General features: G+C 37.8%; 1 protein-coding gene across 5 annotated transcripts in view; it reads left to right on the forward strand.

Annotated features, from left to right (window-relative positions):
- The window catches only part of ADGRG6 (adhesion G protein-coupled receptor G6), a 115,982-nt gene that overhangs the window by 62,567 nt on the left and 27,894 nt on the right, over positions 1-25,521 (forward strand). For all 5 annotated transcript variants that reach the window (XM_072855982.1, XM_072855985.1, XM_072855986.1 and 2 more), the window contains 9 exons: positions 3,814-3,896; positions 5,835-5,887; positions 5,968-6,021; positions 15,439-15,581; positions 16,291-16,405; positions 18,439-18,500; positions 19,993-20,200; positions 20,684-20,849; positions 24,116-24,256. In XM_072855982.1, coding sequence (XP_072712083.1) covers positions 3,814-3,896; positions 5,835-5,887; positions 5,968-6,021; positions 15,439-15,581; positions 16,291-16,405; positions 18,439-18,500; positions 19,993-20,200; positions 20,684-20,849; positions 24,116-24,256 — 1,025 coding nt within the window. The remainder of the gene's footprint in view (positions 1-3,813; positions 3,897-5,834; positions 5,888-5,967; positions 6,022-15,438; positions 15,582-16,290; positions 16,406-18,438; positions 18,501-19,992; positions 20,201-20,683; positions 20,850-24,115; positions 24,257-25,521) is intronic.

The raw sequence follows: 25,521 nt of genomic DNA on the forward strand, positions 1-25,521 counted from the left end.
TAGGCCACAGCTTGTTTCTGTCCTTCCAACACATTCACGAACCCAGCCTTCATGTTCAAGGGATAGCCAAGCTTCTTTCTTGATCAATACACCAGTTAAGAGTTTGGTAAACAGTACAAGAACACATGGATCACCGCAGTCTCAAAATCTTTCAGTGAATGATGCTGTAACAAATACTATTGATAAAGCAAGAAGTAAAGTTCAAATAGATGCAGATGTTTTTTTAAAAAACATCAGTTCGATGAGTTCTGACTTCCTTCCAATGACATTGTCTATGGAATTAAGGCACCTTCTTCATTCAGACTCAAAATTCAGAGTCGGTGTACCTCCTAACAGCTATTCGACACCTCCTCTCCCACAAAGTTTTCAGAACCATCTTGGTACAATTTCGCCAAGCCTCATACCTCAGTGGGATGTAGCAGAATTAAGCTTGCCAGCAACAGTAACAGCGAGAAGTCATCTAACTGTTTTAGGACAAAACTCCATTGAAAATCAAGGGGACAATCTGAGATACTCTCTATGGGCATCAGAACAAGAAATCAGTGATGATAATGAAAACATAAGGAATTCTGCTGTTCTGATGTCAACAAACATATTGATGCTTTCTGAATGGGATTCGGAAGGGGAGGTGCATGGATCCTTTAGCAAGCACAGAGAAGGAATATCTTCTCTGAATATTGTTGGTACTCATGCCTTGGATTTTGAAAATGCTGATTATGGACATTTTGCAAATCTCTCCTCTATTCTGGAATCAACAAGAACTGCAATAATGAATGATGCAATACCTTTGCCATCTTCATACAGTGGAGTTATTATTCAGCACAAAGAGACCATCTTGAACGGCACTCTGACGACAACTGGAGCAGAAATCCATCACTCTCTCATGCAGTCCCAAATGCCAGTTTCTTCTGTAACGTACCATCAGTCATCAGTTTCGGCACATATTCATTCCTTGGCCAATTTATCATCTGGGACAAACCAAAATGCCAGCCCTTACCCACCACTGAATCAACTTACTAGCTCTCCTGCAGTGTTTTTATCGTGCTTATGTTATTCCATCAATGAGCTGGGCTGCCTGTGTCGACCTGAGGTCAACTACAGTATGTCAAGCCATTAAGTTAGATGTAGAAAACAAACGGATCATCTTATCTATTAGATATTCAGTTGGTAGACTGAACATAGAAGTAGCTGACTTTCATCCTTTAGATATAGATCCATTTAGCATATGAAAAAAATTTAGAATAGTAATTTAATTATAGTAGAAGGGAATTTGTAACATCTTAGTCATAGTAAAAGTCATTAATGTGTGATTTCTAATTTTTGTGTACTTCTCTAAGACAGCTCTCATGAGACTGTGAGCATAATATATTGGGTTGCCATGTATTCTATATATTTTTATGCCATTTTATTGTTTGAGATTGTATGCATGTTTCTCACTTACCGTATTCATATATTTTTGAAGATTTAACTTTCAAAAAGCAAAGACTTTCCAAAAGAAACTTGTGGATAATTTGCCTAACAGAATTAAAAAAACCAGTCCTAGTTTTTCATTGATCGTTATATTTTTGTAGTCGGTGGTGGGTGTGGGGAGAATTGTTTTTCCAGGTTCTTTTTTCCTCTTTTTTTTTCAAATTATCTTTGGCTACTTTTCATCAACTTTCTGCCCATAAAAATATTTTTTTTCATTCAGCATTTTGAGGTGGGATTTCCACTGTTTAATCTGGAGAGTGAGAAATCATTTTTAGTTTTCACTATCTGCCACTGCAGTCTCCTGAGAGTTTTTTAAAATGTAGATTAGTTCTTTGTTCTTGTTCTTTTTTCACCTCATTAAAACATGCTTTGGGTCACCATCTGGTGGAGATCTTGAAGCTGTTGACTAGTTTGTAGTTACTATGTTCAATTTTAAAAATACTTTGCATATTCCTATATTAAGGTGATTTTGTCCATATACATAATTATATAAATAAGGTTATAATTATATATATGATTATATATGAATGTGTGAGAATATATATATATAATGCGCACTTTCTGTATGTGTGTATCTGCATAGCACATATAAAAGGTACATTATACATATAAAACTGAATATATGTATATACAGAGATATATACATATGAATGAGATCCAAGTCTTGCAAGTGTTTTCAAATTGCCCAAAGTCCAATTTTCTACTTCCAAAGACTTTTTTTCCTCTTTTTTATTTGAAACTATCGCAGTAATAATAACAAACTAAAATACATTTTCAGATTAAACTGCACACCAAATTTGTGTGTCTGCTGAGTTAGGGGAGGAGAATAAGACAATAAATCAAAAAGCAAGCAAGTTCATTCTACTCGTATCTAAAATTTAATCTCAGTTTACCAAAGAAGGTAACTGGTAAAGCATCTTCCTGCAAGAAATGGATTCTTTAGTATTTTATTGCAGAGGGATTTTCATACTAATCTCAGTGATCATAGGATCAGTTCCATAATGAGAAGAAAGAACAATACTCAAGCCAGCTCATGAATAAGATAGTAACCAATATGCACAATTAAATCAGAAAATACTGACTCCAATTTTTTTTCCAGATACTTTTATTTCAAGCTCTTGTAAAATGATTATCTATGAAGTTGTAAAATGATGAAATTTGCTCCACATGTACATAACTAGAATAAAAGGTCTTTTATTTAGACTCAGAAAGATAGAGCAGTTCCTTCACAATCAAGAGACAGAAAGGGATTTCTGTATAATTGTTGTCATGTCCTGTTCCGTCCTATGTAGTAGCTCCATAAGGTTTACATAAGATTTATATAAAAACATGTATCTGTGATCAAGACCCACAACTTCATTTGGTAACAGCCCTGAACCAAGCAATGCCACATGTGCGCATACATGCGAGTGAATTGATCCAGAAGCTCTTAAATCTCCCCCGCATCCTGGGAAATTTTATCCAACCAGAGCGTACAGAATTTTTAGTAGCTTTATGAAAAAAAATTGACTTGTGAAAAGTATAGACTTCTAACACAGAGCATAACTATGAGATGATCTGACGTTATTTATTAGATGTGAAATCTTGTAATGTTGCCTACCAACTCATGAGCTTAAAGAGAATTTACATTTACCCGGTGCCATTTCAAACCAATTTTACTGAATATAAAATTGCTCCAAGCCAAGTGTTACACGTATTGTGACTGAAAGATGGTTTGTTCAGCTGCTGGTTTTGTAAAGCTAATGTGAGTTCTTCTACTATTTGGCCAATGCCAGGCCTGAGAGCAAAGACTGTGCTGTGAAAACAAGAGCTGGATATCCCTTCTCCCATCTAATTCTGTCCACAGTTATCTTGTTACTTTCAATTGATGAACCCTATCTGCTCTCACAAAGTTTTAAATCTAATCTGCAGTATTTGAATTCTGGATTATAACAATAGGACTGAGAGCAGAATTGATCTGTGTTACAGACTTCAGTAATTATGATTATTTTTTAAATTCATGACACTTTCATGATCTTGCTTTTACACACCGCATTAAAGGCATATGCAAAATACTATTTACACGTACATTGTTTGTGAGTTTCCACATCACATTTGAAGCGTCTCTAAAAATGTGACAGGAGCGGGGGGGAATTCTTGTCTAATTCGACAGGACTAGTGAGAATGGGCCCAAGCCTGCAGGGCTTGTTCACTCCAAACTTGTATAATGCCAACAAGAGCTTGAGGTGTCCCTGTATCTGGGGTTCAGCCCAATCTTTTTATTCATCATGAAACTAAAGTCTCATTATTAGAAAGGTAAATTTGCTCAGTTTCTAACATTATAATGCTGTTTTTAATGGACAGGTGGGCTGTTCTACAGGATATCTATAACTGTTAGTTCCAGCTCCAACTTAGCGTCAGAAGTACAGAATGTGGTTGCAGGATGGGTAAGTTCAGTTTTCTTTCCTGTGTGATTACGTATATGAATCTGCCCCATTGATTTTGTCAATCTGAAAAGGAAAAAAAAGAGAAAATACCAAATAAATTCTTAAATTAATATGTGTTCTCTGACAATCTTTCTATTATTGATTTGTGTAGTAATGAATTCAGATCTAGCTGGGGCTATTAGGCACTATGGGTAAAATTTTTAAATGTCTCCACTATACCAGCCAGCTTCTTAAGAAATGTAGATATTAGTTGAGATTTTGGAAAGTATGGAGAGATCAGAATTGTCCACTGAAAGAGGTAGATGTCTAAATTCCAACATCACTATATAGAGTGAAATTTTTCTCCCCAAATACTAATGTGGTTTTGAAGTCATATTGTGATAGAAATAATAAAAAAACAGGCAGTATTCGTTTCTTTGAGGCAATACACTTTTCCAAGTTACCCTGATATTCTCTACTTCATAAGTCTTCTGCCATAGGTCAGTTGTTTCTAGTAGCCCATGGTTTTTCAGGCCATTTTAGAAGACATAAGCTCCTTCCTGGACCCTCCGGGTGAAGGATTCTTGAAGGTCCTGTCCCTGAAAGTTTCTCATGTCTGAATAAAGATATTCTCTGTCCTTTTTGACAGTTCACATAGCGGTACTCACACAATTTGTAAGTAGTCTTTATACCAACTACTTACATGAAAATATGATATCATAAATATATGGCAATTATTCTTTATTTTTCTTTTAATAAACCTGGAGGCTTTCAGCTTTCAGAAGCTAAGGATGAGAAACCACCTAGAGTCATCTACAAACCAGAAATGCAGCCACACCTGCCAAAGTTGTTCTCTTAGCAGCAGTAGCCAGGTGAAGTACGTAGGTGCCTGAGCCAAAGAATCTAGTGTTGTGGTTTAGCCCCAGTCAGCAACTAAGCACCACACAGCTGCTCGCTCACCCTGCCCTCTCAGTGGGATGGAAGAGAGAACTGGAAGAGCAAAAGTAAGAGAACTCGTGGGTTGAGATAAGAACAGTTTAATAATTGGGGAAAAAAAAATTGTAATGAAAAGGAAAACCACAAAAGAGCAAGAGAGGAACAAAACCCAGGGAAAAAAACAAGTGATACAACCGCTCACCACCCGCTGACTGATGCCCAGCCAGTCCCCAAGCAATGATCACAACCCCCTGGCCAACTCCCCCCAGTTTCTATACTGAGCATGACGTCACATGGTATGGAATAGCCCTTTGGCCAGTTTGGATCAACGATCTTGGCTGTGCCCCCTCCCAGTTTCTTGTGCACCTGGCAGAGCATGGGAAGCTCAAAAGTCCTGGACCAGTGTGAACATTACTTAGCAACAACTAAAACATCCCTGTGTTATCAACATTATTCTCATACTAAATCCAAAACACAGCACTATACCAGCTACTAGGAAGAAAATTAACTCCATCCCAGCCAAAACCAGGACATCTAGAAAGGTGTCACTTGGCCCTAGCAGAATCGTCTCGCAGGGGGAAAACTGAGCAGCCATTGCCCACTCAAAATAAATAGTACAAAGGTCTGAAAAAAAGATCATCATAAGGTTGTAGACTTTTAGGTGCAAATTGACCCTGTAGTTTTGTCAGTAAATCTTTTCTAATCAAAGTGTTTCTGAGAAATTACGGTGAGGAAGAGAGGGAGAAAAGGAAAAGTTCAGCATCCTGTGCACTCACCTATACACTGTGTCATGACCTTATAGAGATTTCCTTCTGTCAGTAAAAAAGCCCACCTCTCTCACTACCAGTTGTACATCTAATATAACAATCACCTCACTGAAATGGGAGAGTGTTCTCTTCGCTTTGAAAAACGGAAGGGGATTTCTCAAGGGGGAGAGGGGTAAAATTCTAACTCTGTTGTAAGAAACAAAGAGCCCCATTAACATCTCACCATTCATGTGATCAATGTCTTCCTGTTTTTCAGCTAAACCGTACTTTCCAGAACTGGAATTACACTGTGTATGTGGTCAATATCAGGTAAATGAAGGGGGAAGATGTTTATGCTACGTTCCTTTTGAGAATTAGCCCACCCTAATTAATGTTTATTTCTTTTATAGCATCCACCCTGGCTCCATAAAAGCGGGAGTAAGAGAGAAAAGAAGTCTTCCAAAGTAACGTTTTTAAAGACATTTTCTTGATAGAGGCAATGGCTGCTATTACAAGTGGCTTTACAACAGGCTTTACTGTCCATTATTGGATTCGTTGTCTATTATTGGGCGTATGCTGCCAGTCTGTAAATATATGACTGATGGTGAGCTGAGTGCTCTGGATGTGCTCAGAAACCTAATACTGGTTATTGTGTTTGTTTTGGTTTAAACCTACTGAGCTTTAAACCTTAACAGATCATTTTTTCAGAGCTCAGGTTTCATCTGTCACAAAACTGAATAGATATATCATATATACATGGTATGGCACACCCAGCTTTCTTTAGCAACAAGCTTTGGTATGCTGGTATCTATCCACTGTCACTGCATTTATTCTCTTGAACCAGAGCCTTTTGAGTTAACAGACATCTTACTAGATGCAAAACACTGAAAAATCATGATAGAATTCAAAGCCAAACTAGTGTGAGTTAAGCTATTTACCATATGCTCTCATTTCCTGACTTCTGCTGGGCTTGGAGGCACTGGAGTTGGGACAGCCTCAAAGGCAGCCAAAGAAAGTTAGATGGGTCACACCCCCTGAAAATTGCGCCTCGGGGGATTTCTTTGAAAGCAGCACACTGATTTCTGAGGGATGTATGGGGAGGGAGCAAATCTTAGGACCAAATTAAGGAGAGGAAACCAAAATGTAATTAGTCTTGTGAGGAAGGGGCAACAAGTGAGTATGGGATGTACCTCTTTGCAGTGTAGGCAAAAGTCCTGTAGGAAAAGACTTTAACTGCTGACTCTTGAGAACTGCCATGGTAACAGCTGGGCTTTTTAATTTCAGAGATAGCCCAGTATTCCCAATTTGCCATCAGGAAGTAGTTACTGATGCTTCCAGTTTTCTACAGAGTTTACCTAGACGTGAAAAGATTTGTAAAAGGTACCATCTCCTTCCCACACACCCACAGCAGAAAGACAGCTTTCATTGGCAAAACCATTTAACTGGTATAGGGTAAACCCAGTCTCTGAATGGGCTATTTTGCTGCTTGACCTACATTTACAGTAGGGTGTAGTGATGTGAGTGGGATTTTTTTTCACACTTCTAAATGATATGGTTATACCAGCAAAACCTTTTAAGTGGAGACCATGCCTCAGGTGTTACCAACAATGCAAGACTGCTGAGGAATGTAAAGCTTTGCCCATCCTTATTCCTGCATCTTCTATGAGGCTAGCAGCCCAGCTTGTCAGCATCCGTTCTCCCTTAGACTGCAGACCCGATTTCTTCTTGTCTCACCTTCCCACCATCCTGTCCTCTGGATTTTGATTCTTCTTCCTAGTCTATAAAAAAAAAGAAGTGAAAAGAGAGAAATTATTCTAGTAATTCCATTTCCTTTTCCCTTTCTCTCTCCCTTTCTCTCTCCCTTTCCCTCTCCCTTTCCGTTTCCCTTGCCCTTGCCCTTGCCCTTGCCCTTGCCCTTGCCCTTGCCCTTGCCCTCCCCTTCTGACATACAGTGAATATGGCACTAAATTACTTCTAATAATGTATCACTGTTATTGGGAAGTAACCCCATTCCTATTTACTTTGCTCATCATCTGTAATTTCAGAGGCAATGGAATTACATGTTTGTAATATGTCATAAAGTTTTTCAAGGGAGGCCTGGTCTAATGAGAAACAAGTCTTCTCATGGGCTCTAGTGCACTTTGTGTCAAGGCCAAATGGCATTTTGTCATCATTCGGAATAATTTAGTATAAATGCTAATCATGTCACACAAAATGTTACTGTTCTCCAAATAATCAGGATTGTTATGCTGTGCATGTTTTCTTAGAAAAGAAAAAAAAAAGAGAAGTTGAGACTGCCCAACCTAGCAACCCGGTTGGGGTAACAGAGGGATAATTAAAAATTTAATTGAGCTACATGATAGGCAACTAACAAAAATTACACTTTTTACACATTGTATATGCACATATACATATAGAGAAATATATATACATGGGATTTTTTGCTGTTTTTTCATGTATTTTTCATGTCTTGCATATATTTTCATGCATCATTTACCTCTTACAGGAGAAACATTTGGGAAAAGTTGGTGTTCTCCCAGCTTTAGGTCTTCTGAGTAGATGTCTATCGTTGTACATTGCTTCCCTTCTGAAACAAAATAAGGATCGGCTTCCCAGTAGTCTTCAGTGTTCCTGGGTTTAGTCACCAGGTTTCCAGTTCTTTGAGGTCTTTCAGCTGTTTCTAGATTTTGTGAGGGAGAAATCTGTTGAATTTCTGAAGATCCAGAAAGCAAACTTTTTTTCCTAATACTTCCCAATCATTGCTTTCAAGATACTTTGTTAGGTTTTCCACTTTCTTGTATTTGTCCTGGGTGGGATTCTAAGGAAATCCTACAAGACACCAGAGTAACATTTTGGGCTATAAAAAATTAGCAGGTTACAGGTTGGAAGTTTTTAATCCCTGATGGAAGTAATGTTAATCTCTCACTACTCAGGTGATCCACTGAACTGTTATGGCTGAGTTCTTGTATGTAACTTGCTCACAGTATGATTTCATACAGTTTCTATTAATTAAATATTCCTATAAATTATTTCTGTGAATATTTGTCCAAAGAATTTCTTATTTCTCCATTTTGGATAGTCAAGAATAAGTCTGTTGCGGTTTTAGCCATTCCACTAATTCCCTTAGTTTTTAAGTACTCCTTCTTCCATTTACCTTCATGTTCACCTGAACAGAATTTCACTCCACAGTTAAAATTTAAGACCTAATCCATAAGTATCATGGCCTTAACTTTATCCTTTACAGAAGTGAACATGTTAGTCTAACTCACTAAACCTTATCTGTCTTTTCTGAATTTTCCACAAGATCATAGCCTTCTTATTTCTAAGGCACTATCATAATTCTTTAAATTGCTCTTTGAGAAGTTTTCCCTCTCTTTACATGAATTCATATTCTTATCATTCAGATCACATCTTTTTTCCTTACCTTTTGGATTAGTATTTTATACAACAGTTAAAAAAGACCCAACAACAAAACAACCTTTCCCAACCTTTTCTATGCATTTTGCTTTGCTTCAACCCTTATTTACCATACTGCTACCTTGTCAAGGAACTTCTGTTATCGGTCTCCCCACCTAGTCTTCTTGCAAGTGAAAGAGGAAGAATCGTTAGAGAGAATGATTCAGAGAAGAAATAGAGGCTGGAAGTGGGAGGTAGGAAGCTGGCTTTTTTTGGCACGTTAAAAATAGGAGTTTTCCAAATAAATATTTTAAACTGTACTGCATTCTGGAGAAGAGCAAAACAAAACAAAAATATGGAAGTGGATTGTTATTCTTTCATTGCTGTGTTCTATGAGCTGCAGAAATCCAAAGTACACTGTGCTTATTATGCATTTATGTACATGGTGATGAGAGACAGAGTGCCAAGTCCAAAAGTGCATATTATTATCAGCACCTTTAATACTGTGAGATCTCTGGATGACAGCAGTATATCAAGCTAATACTTTGGTAGATTATTAACTACTTTAATAGACAGAACTTTATCACAGCTATACTTGACTTTGTGTCTGTGTTTAATTTTTTCCTCTGGTCATACTGTTTCCATCTCTTAATGAGAGGGCAGCTGTTCAAAATAACATAGACAGGAGTTCAGAATGGGCTATGGACATAGATGTTTCTTTGTCCTCCATTATTTTGCACAAACCTTTGAAAGTGAAGCCGATTTGTGGATTTTATGTAGATAAATTATAAATGTGTTTCTTTCTTTCATTAATTCTTTGCCTTTTATGACTCTGCAGCTTTGTCAAAACTTTCTATGACTGCAGCTGCTGCTTTTCTCAGAAGGGTGCTACTGATCCTAGGTCTTGTCAGATGACTGTATAGGGCTGCCTCAGTAGGGGAACTGGTCTTTATTAAGCAGCTCAGCTCCCCTGCTTCTCCTTTCTTCTTTTATTTTGCAAGCAATTTTGAGAGTTCAGGCCCCAATTAATTTATAACCTTTTCTCCACTTAACATACAAATAAGATTATGCTTGCTCCAACTTCCACTACTTGATTGTCACAATTTTGGCCTATTTCCTGTGTTCAATTGCTTCTACTATGCGAAACAACATTAATGTTAGTACTGTTACACAACACATCCAAATTAAAAACCACAGTGGTAGCAATCTGTGTAAAGACCACTAACCTTAAGCAGAAATCCCTTCTCTGAGGAATGAAAATAGAGAGGAAAGCAGGAAATCAGAGCTGCCCATGCCTACTCCTGTTTTTTTGAAGTCCGTGGGAGTTTTGCCACCAGTGTCAGTGAGGCAGATTCAGGCTCCTGCATGCTGTGTTCTTGGGTGCTGTGTTGCTTAATGGAAAGTTTAATACACTTGGACAAAACTTAAGCTAATTAGATTGTGTAATAGTTTTAGACAGGAGTTAGCAACATCAAAGCAGCATAATTTTGCTTTTATAGTCCTAAGTATCTTTACTGAGTAAAGTATTAGGCTTTTGCATTCTTTGTAGATTACTTTGAATTTTTTGTTAGAAATGAACACATCGGTGATGCCTATTCCTATTTTAAAAAATTTCCTGATTTCTGCTGGTGAGGTTTTAGGAACAACTTGGACCTGGCCCACCTCTACTCCCCCCGACTTCAACTTCAGTGTTACCGAAGGCAGTAAGGGACAGCCTTGACTAGCGCTGAGCAATGTTTTAAAATGCCACATAATGTGTACATTATGTGTAATATTTCTGCTTGAAAAACTGACCAACAAAGAGCCAAGCAGAAATCCGCAGTTGTCTCCACAGTGCCCTGCTGGCATCTTGTGTCCATGACCTGTAAAGAAAGCCATTACAGATGGAGGAATTTGGGAATTCCTTCCAAGTCACTGAAGGATGATCCCTTCTTAGTCTCCTGCTGAAGCTGCCTGCTCTTGATCCAGCTTCCAATGACTTCCTTTGCCTTTCCACTGACTTTAACTGAATTTAGTGTAGGCCTGACATTGTTAGATGCCATTTTTAGGAAAGTAATGTATTGGGGAAAGAGGGTTTTCTTTGTTGTTTTGGAACGAAGTTCAAGCATAACCAAAAACTCATTTCAGCGAAGATCAGCTGTTGAAATGTGAGGGTTTCCAGCCCTTTCTGTTTTGCCTTGCTGCTACATTCTCTAATAACAAATAGTCTTCATACCAAATCATCACATATTGTAAGTGTTTTCTGTTGAAAAGCTGTAGTTGTTTGTATTACCACACCAGATCTGCAAGGAGGAGCAAGGCCTGGAGACACAAGGACAGGCACAGAGCCATGATGCTCGCAGCACTGTTCTGATACAAGGACCATTAACTTAAAAGGAAGGCTTAGGATGCTTTTATTTTTAGTAGTCCAAAAAGTAGCTGCAATTTTTAGTTTTGTGTCCTGAAGGCTCAGATTTTATATTTTTTCTATAACGTCACCTTCTGCTGAGAAAGGAACCTCTTCATCCTTGGCATTACTTTCAATGTGTCTATTATGCCCAGTCCTATTTTTTTACTCTCTGTTCTGAACATTTTAATGGTATCACAGTCAAAATCACCTCAAGTAGAAGTTTATCCACAACTCAGATGCTTTTGTGGAATGCTTTTAATTTCCCTCTGTTTTCATATTTCTTTCTGTCTCATTCTGTGTGTTTTCTAACATTTTGTCTGCTGTTTGTATTACATCTTCGCTGAGTGACTTACGCAATAGTCAGCTCTTTTTTTATCTGTCCAGTTAATGTGAAGAAGTTGGTAGTGTTTACAGGTGACTATGTGGGCCTACCTGTGCTGCCAGTCTTGAGTTATAGCTACCCATCGGTGCTCATCTTCAAAGCCAACATAACAGCAAGATTGGTAAAGAATTTAATGCTGACGTCTTAAAACTTTTTAAAATATGCCAGGGTCATTAGGAATGAAACTCCCAGTGACTTTTAGTGGAAATTTAGGTTCCCTGAGTACTTAGGTGCTTTAAAAATGTTTCTTTGTATACTTTAAATCAAGTAACATTAACTATGAAATAAATCAATAGTGATTCGTTAAACAGTTTGACAACCACAGTAATTCAATATTAGTTCAACCTGTCTAGTACAACTGAAATGAGAGGAGAAATATGCATTGCTAATTATCAACCACATATCTCCAGGTATGAGACAGTCTGTGCTGCACGGTTCGCATGGTTTGTTAATCCTTCCTTCAGGCTCCTTGCATCGCGTAGCAGTGAGACCACAGCCCATGTGTAGGCACACTGTCCTGGAATAGCTCTGAGTCACGCTGCCGGAGAAGAAAGCCGGCTTTGTGGTACGCGCCATGGCAGCGCAGGCGGCCCCACTGCCTCTTGTGCCTCTGATGAGGATGCAGCTTCATAAACTCCTCTCTCTGAGCCAGCTTAGCTCAACGGACCAGGACAAAGTGGGATAGACGCTGGTCTTCCTCTGCTTTCCTGCTTGCTCCAGCTGTCACCATTCCAGTCAAAGAGAGGAGAGGCATAAACACTTATCCCCATCGTGTTTACCTACACCGCAGTCCATTTTTTTATATTGACAGCGGTAATACTAGCAGTACAGGTTACTGTAGGTGATGTGTAGTTTGTAATTGATTACTGCTGTGAGAATCTATCTGCTTTTATATGGCACACAATAAAAGATATAAGGTTGGGTGTAGCAAATCCGGTGACATCAGCGGAGCACGGCAGTGTTGCCATTTCTTTGAGGGTAAGCCTACTGTTTTCCAAATTGAGAATTTTGTTCTTCACCATTAAAATGTTTTCTTTCTGGGATCTGAGTGTGACAAAAGTGGAACGAAGCACTCAGCTTCATATTGCGTCAGCTGTCAAGTTAAAAGGTATTTATTTACTTTGGGAAGCTAGCATGAGTCATTCTGAAAAGTTTATAGAAATTGTTTTCATCATAATATGGAACAGCTCTTATTACACAGTATACATGACTTGTGCTCTAAGAGTTTCTCAGAAAACAAATAACAAAGTTGTTTAACAGATTATTTTTATCAGTGCTTCATAATCAATACTTTTCTCTATAATTGTTCAAGATAACTGTAACCAGTTCTACCTCATTTATTATTATCCCTCCTGTTTTGTTGCCATTATCCCTCTGAAGAGTTATGGGTACTAAATATCATTTTGGTTAGTTGGGAGTCCTGCAATAGGCAGCATAGTAGTAGCAGTGGCTGTTCACTTATGACTTCTGTTTTGCAGCCAAAGTGCTGAGGTAGGGAGTGGCATCAGTATATTAAGTTTTCCTCTTCTGAAGTAAAGGGAATAGATGAGTGAAGCCAGAATCTTTTAGGAAAGATGGTTAAGTGCCAGGAGACTCTGGGGCTGAAGTACTGGAGGGCTGAAGGAATTGGCAATCCCGTAGGCAATTTCCATGCTTCTGCTAAAAATAAATGCCATAACAAACTTGTGCCTCGTAATATATCAGAGGTATACAGCAAAAGCCTGCTAAAGCACATCCACCCTACTGAGCCTATTGCCATATGTTAAACACTCCACAGAGACCAAAGGAATGTTAGGAGGAACTCAGTATCTCTGGGAGCAGGGCAGGAGCAACCTGGCCAGGGATAGCTGGAATTTCTCTGCTAAAATACATCCACTGGGGAAAAAACAAGCCAAGCCAGCAGGTAGCCACATTTTTATCTTCTTCTCCAGCAACATGTTACCAGTAAAACAGCAGATAAGGCAAGCAAAAAGAAAAGTGTACTGGTGTTCAACAACAACAAAAAAAACCAACAAAAACCCCACCAACCAGGGACTGTATATATTTATTTACTTATTTCCTTACATCTGCAACAGTGGAACGTGTGGAGTATTTAGTTCACATTCGTGATTTCTTTATGAGATTTGGGCTTTGCTTTTCTTTTTTTATTTTTTTCCTAGACTGAGAGGTTGTTTCTAATGCCAGCTCTTTTAATGCCTTTTCTAATGCCTCTAACGTTTCTAATGCCTCTTTTAATGCCTTAACTCTGAAGAGTACTTCAGAATCACTGGTTGGAGTTATTCAGTTTTCAGAATGATGTCTGACAGAAAGAGGGTTAAATCTGCCATCTAAGAGCAACATCTGTGCACTAAGCTGTAGTTTTATACTGTACCAGACTAGGCACCTCTGGAAAGTGCAGCTCTGAGCTGTAATCATGGGGATGTCTTTCTGGAAGATGTTTGGAAATGAAGCCCTGGTCTGTCTAGGAAGGGGCACCTGAAAACCCTACTAGCCCTCTCCCATGCAGCGCCCCTACAGATTTTTTCTCCCACTCTTCTTCAAGTAGACCGCAAGACCCCTTAGCTCACTGCTGCTTTCTTGCATTGGGGGCCGCTGGTGAAAGCAGCTCGGTTCAGTGCGTGCCCTGCTCACTGCATGCGTGCTGGCAGTGCTGCCACTTCCCAGGCTGCCAGGAACTGCTCACACACGGCAAAGGTCTGTCTTTATTCAGGATGCTGGGTATCCAAGGGCAAGGCTAAGATGAAGACAGCCCAAAGCAAGCTTGCTTTTTCCTTTTTTCCACATTTTGGCTCCCATGGAGATCCAATGTTCCATGCTTCAGTGGCGTCACCTCCTACTAGCCAGAGCCAAGCAATGCTCTTGGGTACCGACATATTCTCTTCTCCAATATGTGTTTTCTGTGTCCCAGGAGGAAATTTTTGAGCCTTCCACTCTGGGCTTCTTTCCTGTGTCCTGCTAGAACTGCTTTTCTGTTCATTATTTCCCTTCCAGAAAAGTTATGTTTTTGGACAAGGGTGGGGACTGTTTTATTTCTCTCACAGGAAAGAGACTTGGGCACTTTGAACTACTTCTTATGCCCAAGAAAGTAGCAGTGGGCTACAGTACAAAACAGCTATTACTGCTCAAACTTGAATTACTCATCTGAGCAACTAGACTTTCCTAATTAGGACTAAAAGTTTCAGAAGTGTGTCAGGGTGTTTTTCACTCCATCAAAATTCAGACATTTAAATGTTAGGCATCTGTTCTTCGTTAATATTCTAGTCTTCCTCTGTAGTCAGTGGAGAGGCAGACCCTCTGGAGGATGACTTGTCCCATCCTGACAAGTTTTGTAAGGTGAGATGAATCAGCTCTTAAGTTCCTAAGCCATCAGCAACCAGATTTTTAAATTTAATTAGAGCCCATTTAGAACTCACAACTCACAACTTTATACTTTCATCTTTCAATATCTTTTAAAATAATCTAAATCTTCTGAAAACATTTCTTAGCTCTTTTGATGAGATGCTTCTTTAATGGTAACTAGAGGATGAAATTTCCCAACCGTACTTTCTTGTTGTGGCCCTATATACACAAAAATAATAACTTACAGATAATGAGCAACATTGTCTTGGTGACACTGTTCCATACTCAGAAAACCAGAGTTTGTCAGATATTTTTATTTCCACACATTTGGCCTCTGCTGTTCTGACTCAAACACTCGGATAACTTTCCTTGCAGTTTTGAGGTTTTGGCTCTTCTGGTTTATAATGCTACGAACAACATCAATTTAGAAGAGGAAGACATCCGACAGAGGCTCATAAGTAATAATGAGACCATCAAAGGAGGATATACGCTTCATACTGTGAATGTTGATCCAGTGGGTAAGTAGTTTTCGGCTTTGTTACACAACAGATTTTGTTTGCTTGTCCATAAATAAGCATCTTATGTATTAAAATAATCATACATTTCCAAATGGTGTGACTGTTTCAGATTTTAAATTGCCCTCATTGTTCCACTAATCTCAGAGAGCTATGCTCAAGATATCTCTTTTAACACAAACACAGTTGTCCAGATTGCTTTAGTCAGTGTTTTGCTGTCTGGTTGAAAGAGGCTGGGACAGTTCCTGACAGCTCCTCTGGTAGTTTGAGGATAAAGAAGTATGATTTACAGCCAGAGCTATAATGAGACATTTTGGACCTCCAAGGCCCCTCATGCCACTCCTCAACCCTGTTGGTTGTACTCCTGCCACCTGCTGCCCTTAATCAATCTCCTTTTAGCTCTCATCTTTTCCCATTCAACTTTTTCCAGTCAGAGATTGCCGTTACCTCTGGAGGGAGGAGGTGGGGGCTGGTGGAATGCAAGTGGATGCAGCATGCACATTCAATCCTTTCCCTTGAGCAGCAGCAGTATATGTTGTCCCCTGTTGTGCACCCCTCCATTTCCACTACTCCATAGATAATAACCAAGCATTTCATTTGAAGTCAGCTTTGTGCTGAGACAGCTGTGTGGTTGATGAGCTGAGGACAAGAGATGGAAGAGGATTAGATGAAGAAATTTACCGTTAACACTAATATATTTTTATTTTTACAGAAAAATGTTTAGCTGAAGAAAACCCTCCAAACTATTTTTGGCCAGATACCAGACCGACTGTGACCAACTTCACGTTATGCCACGGGAGCTCAGTTCAGACTGCATCAAGAACCTGGTAGGTGTTCAAATATCAGAGAAGCTGAGAGCTTCAAATGCAACTTTCTGGTTATATACTTAAACTGCATCCTCCATAATGGTTGCCATTGGCTGGTATTGTATTTCAGAAAGATGATTTCTATACTGTGAGAGATTATGTGTGTGCAGTAAGAGTATGTACTTCATTGGTAAGAAAAAAAAGCTCATCTACCACTTCTGTAGGGCATATTGAGGCCCACAATTAATACATGTTCAAAGTGACTATAAAAAGAGCACCTTCTTATAGAATGAAACTGCTTTCTTCAAGTCATGATGTTTATGTTACCAAAACCAAAGTTTCACATTTGCTACCACTCCGCTACTACTATCTGACTTGTATAAGAAATTCTCAACAAAATTCTATAAAGATGAGGTGTGTATTTGGTTTAATCCAGAACCTCTCATCTCATTAAGGAAAAGTAAAAGAAATCCTGTGAAACAAGCATTTTGCCAGTAGTTATTCATAATTGAAGGTGGGGATAATCTTCTAGGTAAAGATTTGAACTTGTGTTTTTAAGGTTTAGGATAAATTTTCCCTAATGTAGGCTTTCTTTGTGAACATCTACAAAAGATTTAGACACTGTATCTCTATTTCCCATTTGTAAAATGGGAATATTATTACTTCCTTTGATATATTACCCAAACAATATGGTTTTGTTCTCCTTTGAGTGCCTTGAACATGGCTATGATGATGCAATATTAATTAATTTCTTCAGTATTTAGGGTGATCACCATTAAATGCAATATAGTAGTCTTATCTGTCCACATTGCATCTGGAACATGTTCTGAGAAGACCAGATCTTTTACTTTTTGAAAACAATATGGCAACATGGATATGAATCAGCTTTGAGGTTCCATGCCAAACAGGAAAGAAACCAGCATTATATTTAACTAACTCACTTCCTCAGCCTCTTAATCTTGTACAAGAACTGCTGGATTCTGATTGACCAACTTTTGTTGTAGAGTGAGTAGTGCAGAAGTCAAATTGCTTTTATGTCAGAGCCTCAGAATCATTAAAAATTAAGGTTTCTGGCCTTTGCTGACCCAGTATTGCTTATCTTTATTGTTCATTTGTGATCTGCACAATACCATTGATTGTCCGTGTACAGCACTTCTCATAAAAAAATTACTGTGTTCTGCACTGTGCTGTGCTTTCCTTGCCTCTACCTACGCTAGCTTTTGCCAATATGGAGCACAGGTGGGATGTGTTTTGAGAGAAGAGGAAGCTCTTCTAATGGTCTCTTCTAGTCCTGTGTATCCCACAGTAGGTTACCTGCCAGCATGCTGTTACAATAAAGGTGATCACCTGAGGAATAACTTTATTCTATTGTGCTGAGTGAAAGGATAACTTTTTCCCATTCTCCATCCTGCCTTTGCCATTTTATGATAACACAATGGTCTTGAAAGAAAACTAAGGAAAAAGTGTGTTTAATTTTGGAGCCATATCTGAGTATTTTGCTATGGTACAGCTTTTTAAAAAAGCATTTTGAAAAAAAAATCTTTATACCTGCCCCTCACGTTGGACCTCGATCTGATGGTGACCTGCCCTAGTTTTCATGGGTGGCATAAGTTTATATCTCCACATGACTCCTGTGCATGTTCTTCTGAGAGGTATTATGGCTTGCTATTGACTTGATCAAAGCCATTTATATCAAATGGAAATTAAAGAAACAGCATCTTATTAGGCCATAATAGGGACATAATAGTTTGTGTCAATATTTGGGTTTTTCCTGAAATACAAGGCCAGAATTTCCACTGATGCAGTTTATCAAATCAGTATAGGAATCAGCTGGGAATTTGTCCAAAAGAATTAGGGTTTCCCTCAGCACTGTCACTTAATTGGTCACATATTTCCACTGTCAAGCATACATATTTCATTTCACTAGGGGCCATGTTGCTAGGAAAATTGTGAATTGAGAAGAGTGGACCACTGTGACACCTACAAAAGAATTACAAAACATTTACATAATTTTGTTTTGTATTTAATGTGAATTTTGTCATTTTCCTCTTTAGCTATTTGGGTCTGCAGAATTATACATCATACTGGGGCCAGCCTGATCTGAGAAATTGCACAGGTGGGTATATTGATATTGGTCTTTGGCTAAAGGAGTAGTTTTGTAGACTTTAGTTACTGCTTACTCTAAGGAAGTTACATTAAGGAAGAATATCTTCCCCCTTTGTGCTAATTTGTTTAAAATCTTTCTAAAAAATCAGTGCAAAGTAAATATGTGAATTCTGGGGAAGTGCACCAAGTTGAATTCAGCCCACCCATGAAAAGCTCTGGAATACCAATTAATGAACTAAATCAAACTCTTCAGGTAATTTAAGCAAGAATAGAGGCAGGCAGTAGCTTGCCTCAATTTGATGTTCAGGTTCAGACAAATTTTTAAATGTTTCCAATGCCTGTAGGTGCCAGTAGAAAGACTCCCACTCTCTTCACTGGGCTTAGGATCAGACATTTTCAGATTTATTCTGTTTGCAAAATACCCCTTGATGTCATTCTGGCCTTAAAGGAGTAATAAAATAAATAGACAACAATTTCATGGCCCCTTTTTTAGTGCCAGAGCTAGCGAAAAGAATGATACTCTCGTAATTCAGAGCACCTCCAGTAAGCTCCTGTTCTGAATTGCTTTCTTGGAGAAGCCTCTCTTTCTCTCTCCACAGGTAGAGTGGTCCTGGGGAGCCTGGCTACCTACCTTAGTTGATTGAGTATTTGCAGTCAGGCTATATGAAAACATAGTTTCATGTAAAATGGACATTCTACCATAAATGTAGCAAAAGCTATATTATAAAACACAACATTAAAAAACCACAGACAGTTGCAGACTAAAGAAGGCTGATCTTCTTTCAAAATCTTATTTGCAAATTCCAATAAATCTCAAATATTTTGATATTGTAAAATGTTAGTGTTTACATTAGTTTTCTATCCAGGTGGCATCAGAGTTACAGTTTAACATGTGATTTACATTAATGTTTTTCCATTGGACATGCTATCAAACTTTCCTTACCAAGAAGATTCTTGTCATGAAATTTGCTTGTGTGTTGTGCTTGCCAGTCCTCTGAGTAAGAGTACAATCCTCTGAAGGAACTGAAACATTTACAATGGGGTCAGACTTTCTGCCCAAAGCTTAAAAGAGTGAATATTTTGTCAGTGATAGTGACTTGGGATGCATTTGTTTCACTTCAAGAGTGAAGCTGTTTTTCCCAGTGAAAAAAAAAGGATAGCATTAGGAGAAAAAAAGAGAGAAAATATGCTTTTTATTTCTTATTTCCCCTTTTTTTATTTCAATCAGCCCTTTCAATAATAGTTATGATTTACAAACTCAAAGCAAATTGAGGAAAAGAAAGACACAGCCAATGAGGACAATATATAATAATCAGCAGGTTCTATACACTTTTCATAAAATTATAAATTTCATAAAATTATAAAATCCTGTATTCATTACAAGTACCACAGAACATGCTCTAGCTTTCAACAATGAGGTTAAAAATTTGTATTTCTGAATTACTTCAGGCCTGATATGCATTATTTTCTCTTTTTACTTCATTTTACGTGTACACTTACAGAAAATGCAGCAGATATAGCCAATCAGCTTCTGAATCTCACTGGTGAAGGGCAGCAGTTAACCTCAGACAAAGTAAATGATGTTGTGCAGAAGCTCAAAAAGATTGTGAACGATGAAGAAATTGATGAATCTCTGGGTTCTACCGTCGTGACAATTTTTTCCAATATTCTAACCAGTTCAGACAGTGTATTGGCAGCATCATCTTCAGAGTAAGTATTTCTGCATTTAAGACAAGCTTTTGAGAGCAACCTGCAAGGTTGGAAGGATTCATCCTTCCGTATATAGACAATTGCAGTACAAAAATAAAACTTTTCTTATTTCCATCAAAATGAATTTTCCAAATTAGATATACAAATATTTTTTCTTGTACTAAAATTAATGTGCATGACAAAGATAAAGTATTTGGATGGAAAAGAAGTCACCTGGTACATGACACAGCATAGATCTAAGTATTGTTGGAAAATTATTTCAGGACTAGTGATATGTAGTCAAATAGTTTCTGTCAGTGAAAAGCTTTTGTTTTCAACAGAGATGCATAAATTTACAGCCTGCCAGTCTCCTTGTGAATACACAGATGCGTGATAGAAACATAATCAATAATAAGGGGATCATCTTAAATGTGGAGAGCATACAAGGCACAGTATTTTTTTTTCTGTGCTCAGTTTTTAGAATAATTTTATTTCTCTCTTTAGAGCTCTAAAAACTATTGATGCGTTGGCTTTAAAGATCCAGTTCACCGGACCATCCATGAGTATTTCAACACGAAATCTCGCACTTGGAGTGTCTTCTATAAACTCAACTTCATTCAAAGGTGGTTCTTTCAGTGTCAGTCCACAGAACAATGCATCTGATTTCCAGGTACAGAACAAGCAGTTGTATTTGAACATCAAATGTGCCTGTTGTTCCAAGTGTGTTTACTGTGGTTCCTATAAAACCACTTACAACTCCCAATTCTCCCCCTACTTTCTATTTCCTTTTTCCTGCAATCATCCAAACAGATTAATGTAGTATTTCCTTGAGTGACAGGAAACCCAGATAAGCTCACACATTCCATACAGATGAAAAGTAATTTGTTTACAAATCCAGAACAGACTTTATCCTTTTCAGTTTTTCTTTACTAATGAAAAGGGAAAATAATCTTTAACAGTCTGCTGTATTACCCATTGTACACTAGCTAACAACTCCATTGATGCATTTCAGCTTTAGAATAAGACACCTAAGTATAGGTATCTACATGTAGATTTCTGCAGATAAAACAGGTCTTTAACCTTCCAGTATAGTTTAAACATCTACTGCTAACAGAGACCTAAGGCTGATCCAGTTGTCCACATGTAGATTGATAGGCTTGTGCCATTTGGGATGTCCAAGGCGGTTCAAGACATTCATGTGGAGCTTGACCAGCCTAGACATGAAAAATAAAAGAAACACAGGTCCCTCAAAATGCAGAATGGTCTCCAGTGCTACAGTATCTAGACAGGATGCTATAGTTAAGATATTTGTCATAACCCCAAAAATACTTTTTATTCTTTTTTCACAAATAGAAAAGCTCAAACATCTAAAACTATGAAATAGCATTTGAGATGTACATGAGCACCTATAGGGATATTCCAAAGGTTCTGTTGAAATCAGTAGCAATGAGGTGCCTAGACTTTTTAAATTTCACTATGTGCCTGTCTGCATCTTATGGCACCTAAATGCTTTTAAAAATGTAGTGCAATGTATTTTTTTCACAGTTATATAAGAAGTCCATGACAGAGGTAATGTAATCTCAGTTTCCTAGGAGTCTAACCATTCAAATACAGTGCGGCTTACTTGGAGAAACACACAGAAAAGGTTAAACAGAAAAATAAAAAAAACTACTATTGTTTGGGCCAGAAGAACCAAATCTGAACCCATACAAAACATGGCATTATGAAAACAGTTAAAGACTAATCACTGGAGTATAAGCATCTTATGGAATCAAATTAATTCCCTCTGCAAATTGGCAAGACAACAATTATAATAAATGTCTGATCATTTTATAAAGTACTATGTACTGTAAAAATCAAAAACAGTAAGGAAGACAGTGCTATAAAAAGTAATAGTAATATAATAGGCTACAGGCCTTTTACATGCTGTGTATATAGACTTTGGATCAAAACTCAAATGCTGGCTTAAATAGATACAAATGGATTTCATGTAATTGAGTTTTCACATATTTATTTCCATAGACATTTTGGCTAAAATTTCTTTGAATCAATTTTATTAGAAATTTTTGATGATTGTGAATCTACTTTTGTTTAGCTCTGTTATTAATGAAGCTCAATAGCTGATTGTTCTTTGTTATCAAAGGAACGTTTCTCCTCCAGATTTCATCCTGTATTTATGGAAAGAGGAAAGGAAAAATTCTGAAGTCAGGTTTGGGATGTTCGCATGTATAATAAGAATTACCATCTGTGGCTTGAGGACATCCAGGAATTTTCTTGCCCTGGAATCATTTATTACAGCACTGTCTAAATAATCATAAAATCCAAACTCCGTCAAATTATTTATAATGTTCCTACTGGAACATGAGTTTGTTCTCAGACTTTTACATTTCCAACAGCTGATTGAGAATTCTTAGCATCCTTCCTACCAGAAAAGTCTGCAGCAGCTGTGGTCACCGTTTATATTTTCCATGCCTATCAGGAAAGATACTTGCTATCCCTGCTGGAGGGAGATTCCCTTGTGAAAGCCCAGGTTTTTCACCAGTGATGTGGTGATCTATCCCAGGCTCATCAGGGAGCATTAAACTCTTCAAGCTGTATGTCAGAATGTTTCCAGATTTTATTTCATATTTTTTTCTTAACGTAGATATCAAGCAAATGTATCCATGGCAATTTGGAAATATTCTATTTCAGTCCCCCGTGTCTTTATGTTTCTTGCCAAACCTTTGACTAAGTTAGCTTTTGGTGATTCATATTATTAAATTGTTCCTGTAATATATCCATAGTTCTTTATAGAAGCCTCTTCCACTCTATTTGCAGACAATACCTAATGGGACATCTTTATCACACACACACTTTCTGTTTAATGTGGCAGAATTATCCTTTAAAAACCTTTTATTCAACTGCATTTAGCTCTGTCAGGAGATATCTGTGAACCACTTCTTACTAATTTCCAAGGGTGCCTGTTCTTCACAATAAATCAGTGAAAATTTAGAAGTTAAATAAATCTATCAGTGGCCTATGGCTTTTAACTTTCTACTAGCTAATGGTGCTTTTAGAATCATATGACTGATCATGAGAGGCATAAATACATGACCAAGTTGCCTCTGGAGAAGTCAGGAGTGTGAGTTTCCTTATCTCACAGTAAAAGTCTTGAACGCTTTTACTATAGAGCCACTGTGAGATGGCTTGCTCCCCTTCCTTTGATGGGTAGGGTGGCACACCTTGAGTATGCCATGGTGGGAGAGCATGCAGTCATAGAACTGCTGCCTGGTAGCTAATGAAATGCAAGTTTGCATCCTCATTTATTTCCTGCTTACTTGTTACATCCCTGTGCCATAGAGGGCTTTCAGCTGACACATTGCCAGTATAGATTAAGCTTATATTGATGGCAGAAAGTGTCTTTTTTGTACTATGTAGCATGATAAATATAGAGGTGACACTAATAATTATTTTTAAATCTCCCTTCTGTAACAGAGAAACTAGAAAAGCTCATGAGAATTAATTCAGATGTGCAGATCAAGACAAATAATACAACTTAAGAAAGAAGGATTCAAAGCATATTTTTCAGTTCTCAGCATTGTTTGGTATGAGGAAAAGTATCTTTTCCTCATAAAGAAGGTTACTGAAAATTATTATGACTGCCATTATTGCCATCTCGTTATTTCCAAATCATCATTATAGCAGCGGAGGAGTTTGTTTGTTTTTGTCTAAACCTTCCCGTAGCAGAAGGCTGATCTCATGCTGGAAGGGTGGGAAAACCTCCTAAGCCTTGTTTTTATTTATTTATTGCATCAACTCTTACATAGGTACAGGTCATACTAGTGTTGACTGGTTCTAGTCCCATGTTTAGGTATCTTTGTGCAAGGGTGTGAACCCATTTGTGGACAATGGATGGTTTGGTGTTTGTTTGAACATGTTCTTCTGTTTATTTAACAGATAGATTTTGACAAGGATCATACAAATGCCTTCGCTTCTGTTGTTCTGCCACCAAGTTTACTGAAGAATTTAAGTCAAGATGAGTTTGAAGTTATATCCAGGGCTCAATTTACTTTCTTCAATAAAAATGGTCTTTTTCAGGTAAACTTTGATGTGTTTTAAGTCATTGCAGTTAGGGTGAGTCAAAGGCAGCTGCTAAAAGTTTCCTGTAGTGTAATCATTTCACAGCATCTCATGAGTTACAGGAATGAGAAGGTGATAGCAGATGTAGGCACTAGAGACAGTGTTATGTTCAGAGTGACAAAATAACCAAAGTGCCCAAGGTGAATTCAAGTCAGTGATTTGACTGCAAATTCCTGTCACATGTGAGATAAACTTTTTCCGGAGGGTGATCTATGGAAAACTGGATCCCAGCTGCTTATAATCAGAGTAGAGTAGCAAGGCCTCTTAAAGTGCATAACTTATGTTAAAATGCATTAATATAGGTCCTTGATGCTCAGTGGAGCCAGGTTCTTTTCTATCAGAAGGGAATTTGGCCTATAACACTGCCGAGTACTCTTTCTTTCTCTTTTCCTTAAAAGAGTTGGTTGGCACTCATATCCAGCTGACTATTTATATTCAGTGGAAACTCTGGGCTGATGGTCATCAGCCAGAGAACATTTGTTTCTATACATACTATTCTTCTTTTCATATATGTGTTCTCATAAGCACACCATCTTTTAAGATGGAATAAGGATAACAATACTTGCACCTGAAAACTAAAGGGACTCAGGTAGATTTGATTTTTTCTCCTTTGGGTCCCATCACATGGTAATTATAAATAGTTCCTGCATGGTAGATGCCAAAAAAATTAGGAATAGTTTGCAGCTTGGAAAAAACAACCAAAACCATACCTATTTTGAAAAAAAAATGAGTTAATTAAGAAGGAAACATTGTTTCATAGTGAACTGCAGACTGAGCCTCAGAAGCCTTTGGTTTGTTTTCCCATTAGTATTTCAAGTGACCTTTGGCTCTTGTGCATCCGCAGAACTCTCTAGTATTGTATTGTCCCTATATTATCGTTTTTATTGGCAATGTATCCAGATTCTTCAGATAATCTAGGCAAGAAAATACCCATGACCTGCAGTTGCCTTCTGAAATACACCCCGAAGTATCTTTAACTGTTTCAAATAGCATTCATTTTAAGCCCACTTTTGAGAAAAACAGGATGGATATATTTAATAAAGAAACCAGAAGAATACAGATGTAGGCTTGTCATAATGGCATAAAATCATGTGAAGTCAGAATGTGTCCTTTAATGGTGCTAGAATGTGTTTCTAAGGGATACTTAATAAGTCATTGAAAAACAAAAACCAGGAAAATTTGCATCTAAATTTGCAACTAAAATTCCTTCCATTTTTTTGTGT

This window comes from Ciconia boyciana, chromosome 3 (genome assembly GCF_034638445.1).
Source record: "Ciconia boyciana chromosome 3, ASM3463844v1, whole genome shotgun sequence".
NCBI classification, from domain to species: domain Eukaryota; kingdom Metazoa; phylum Chordata; class Aves; order Ciconiiformes; family Ciconiidae; genus Ciconia; species Ciconia boyciana.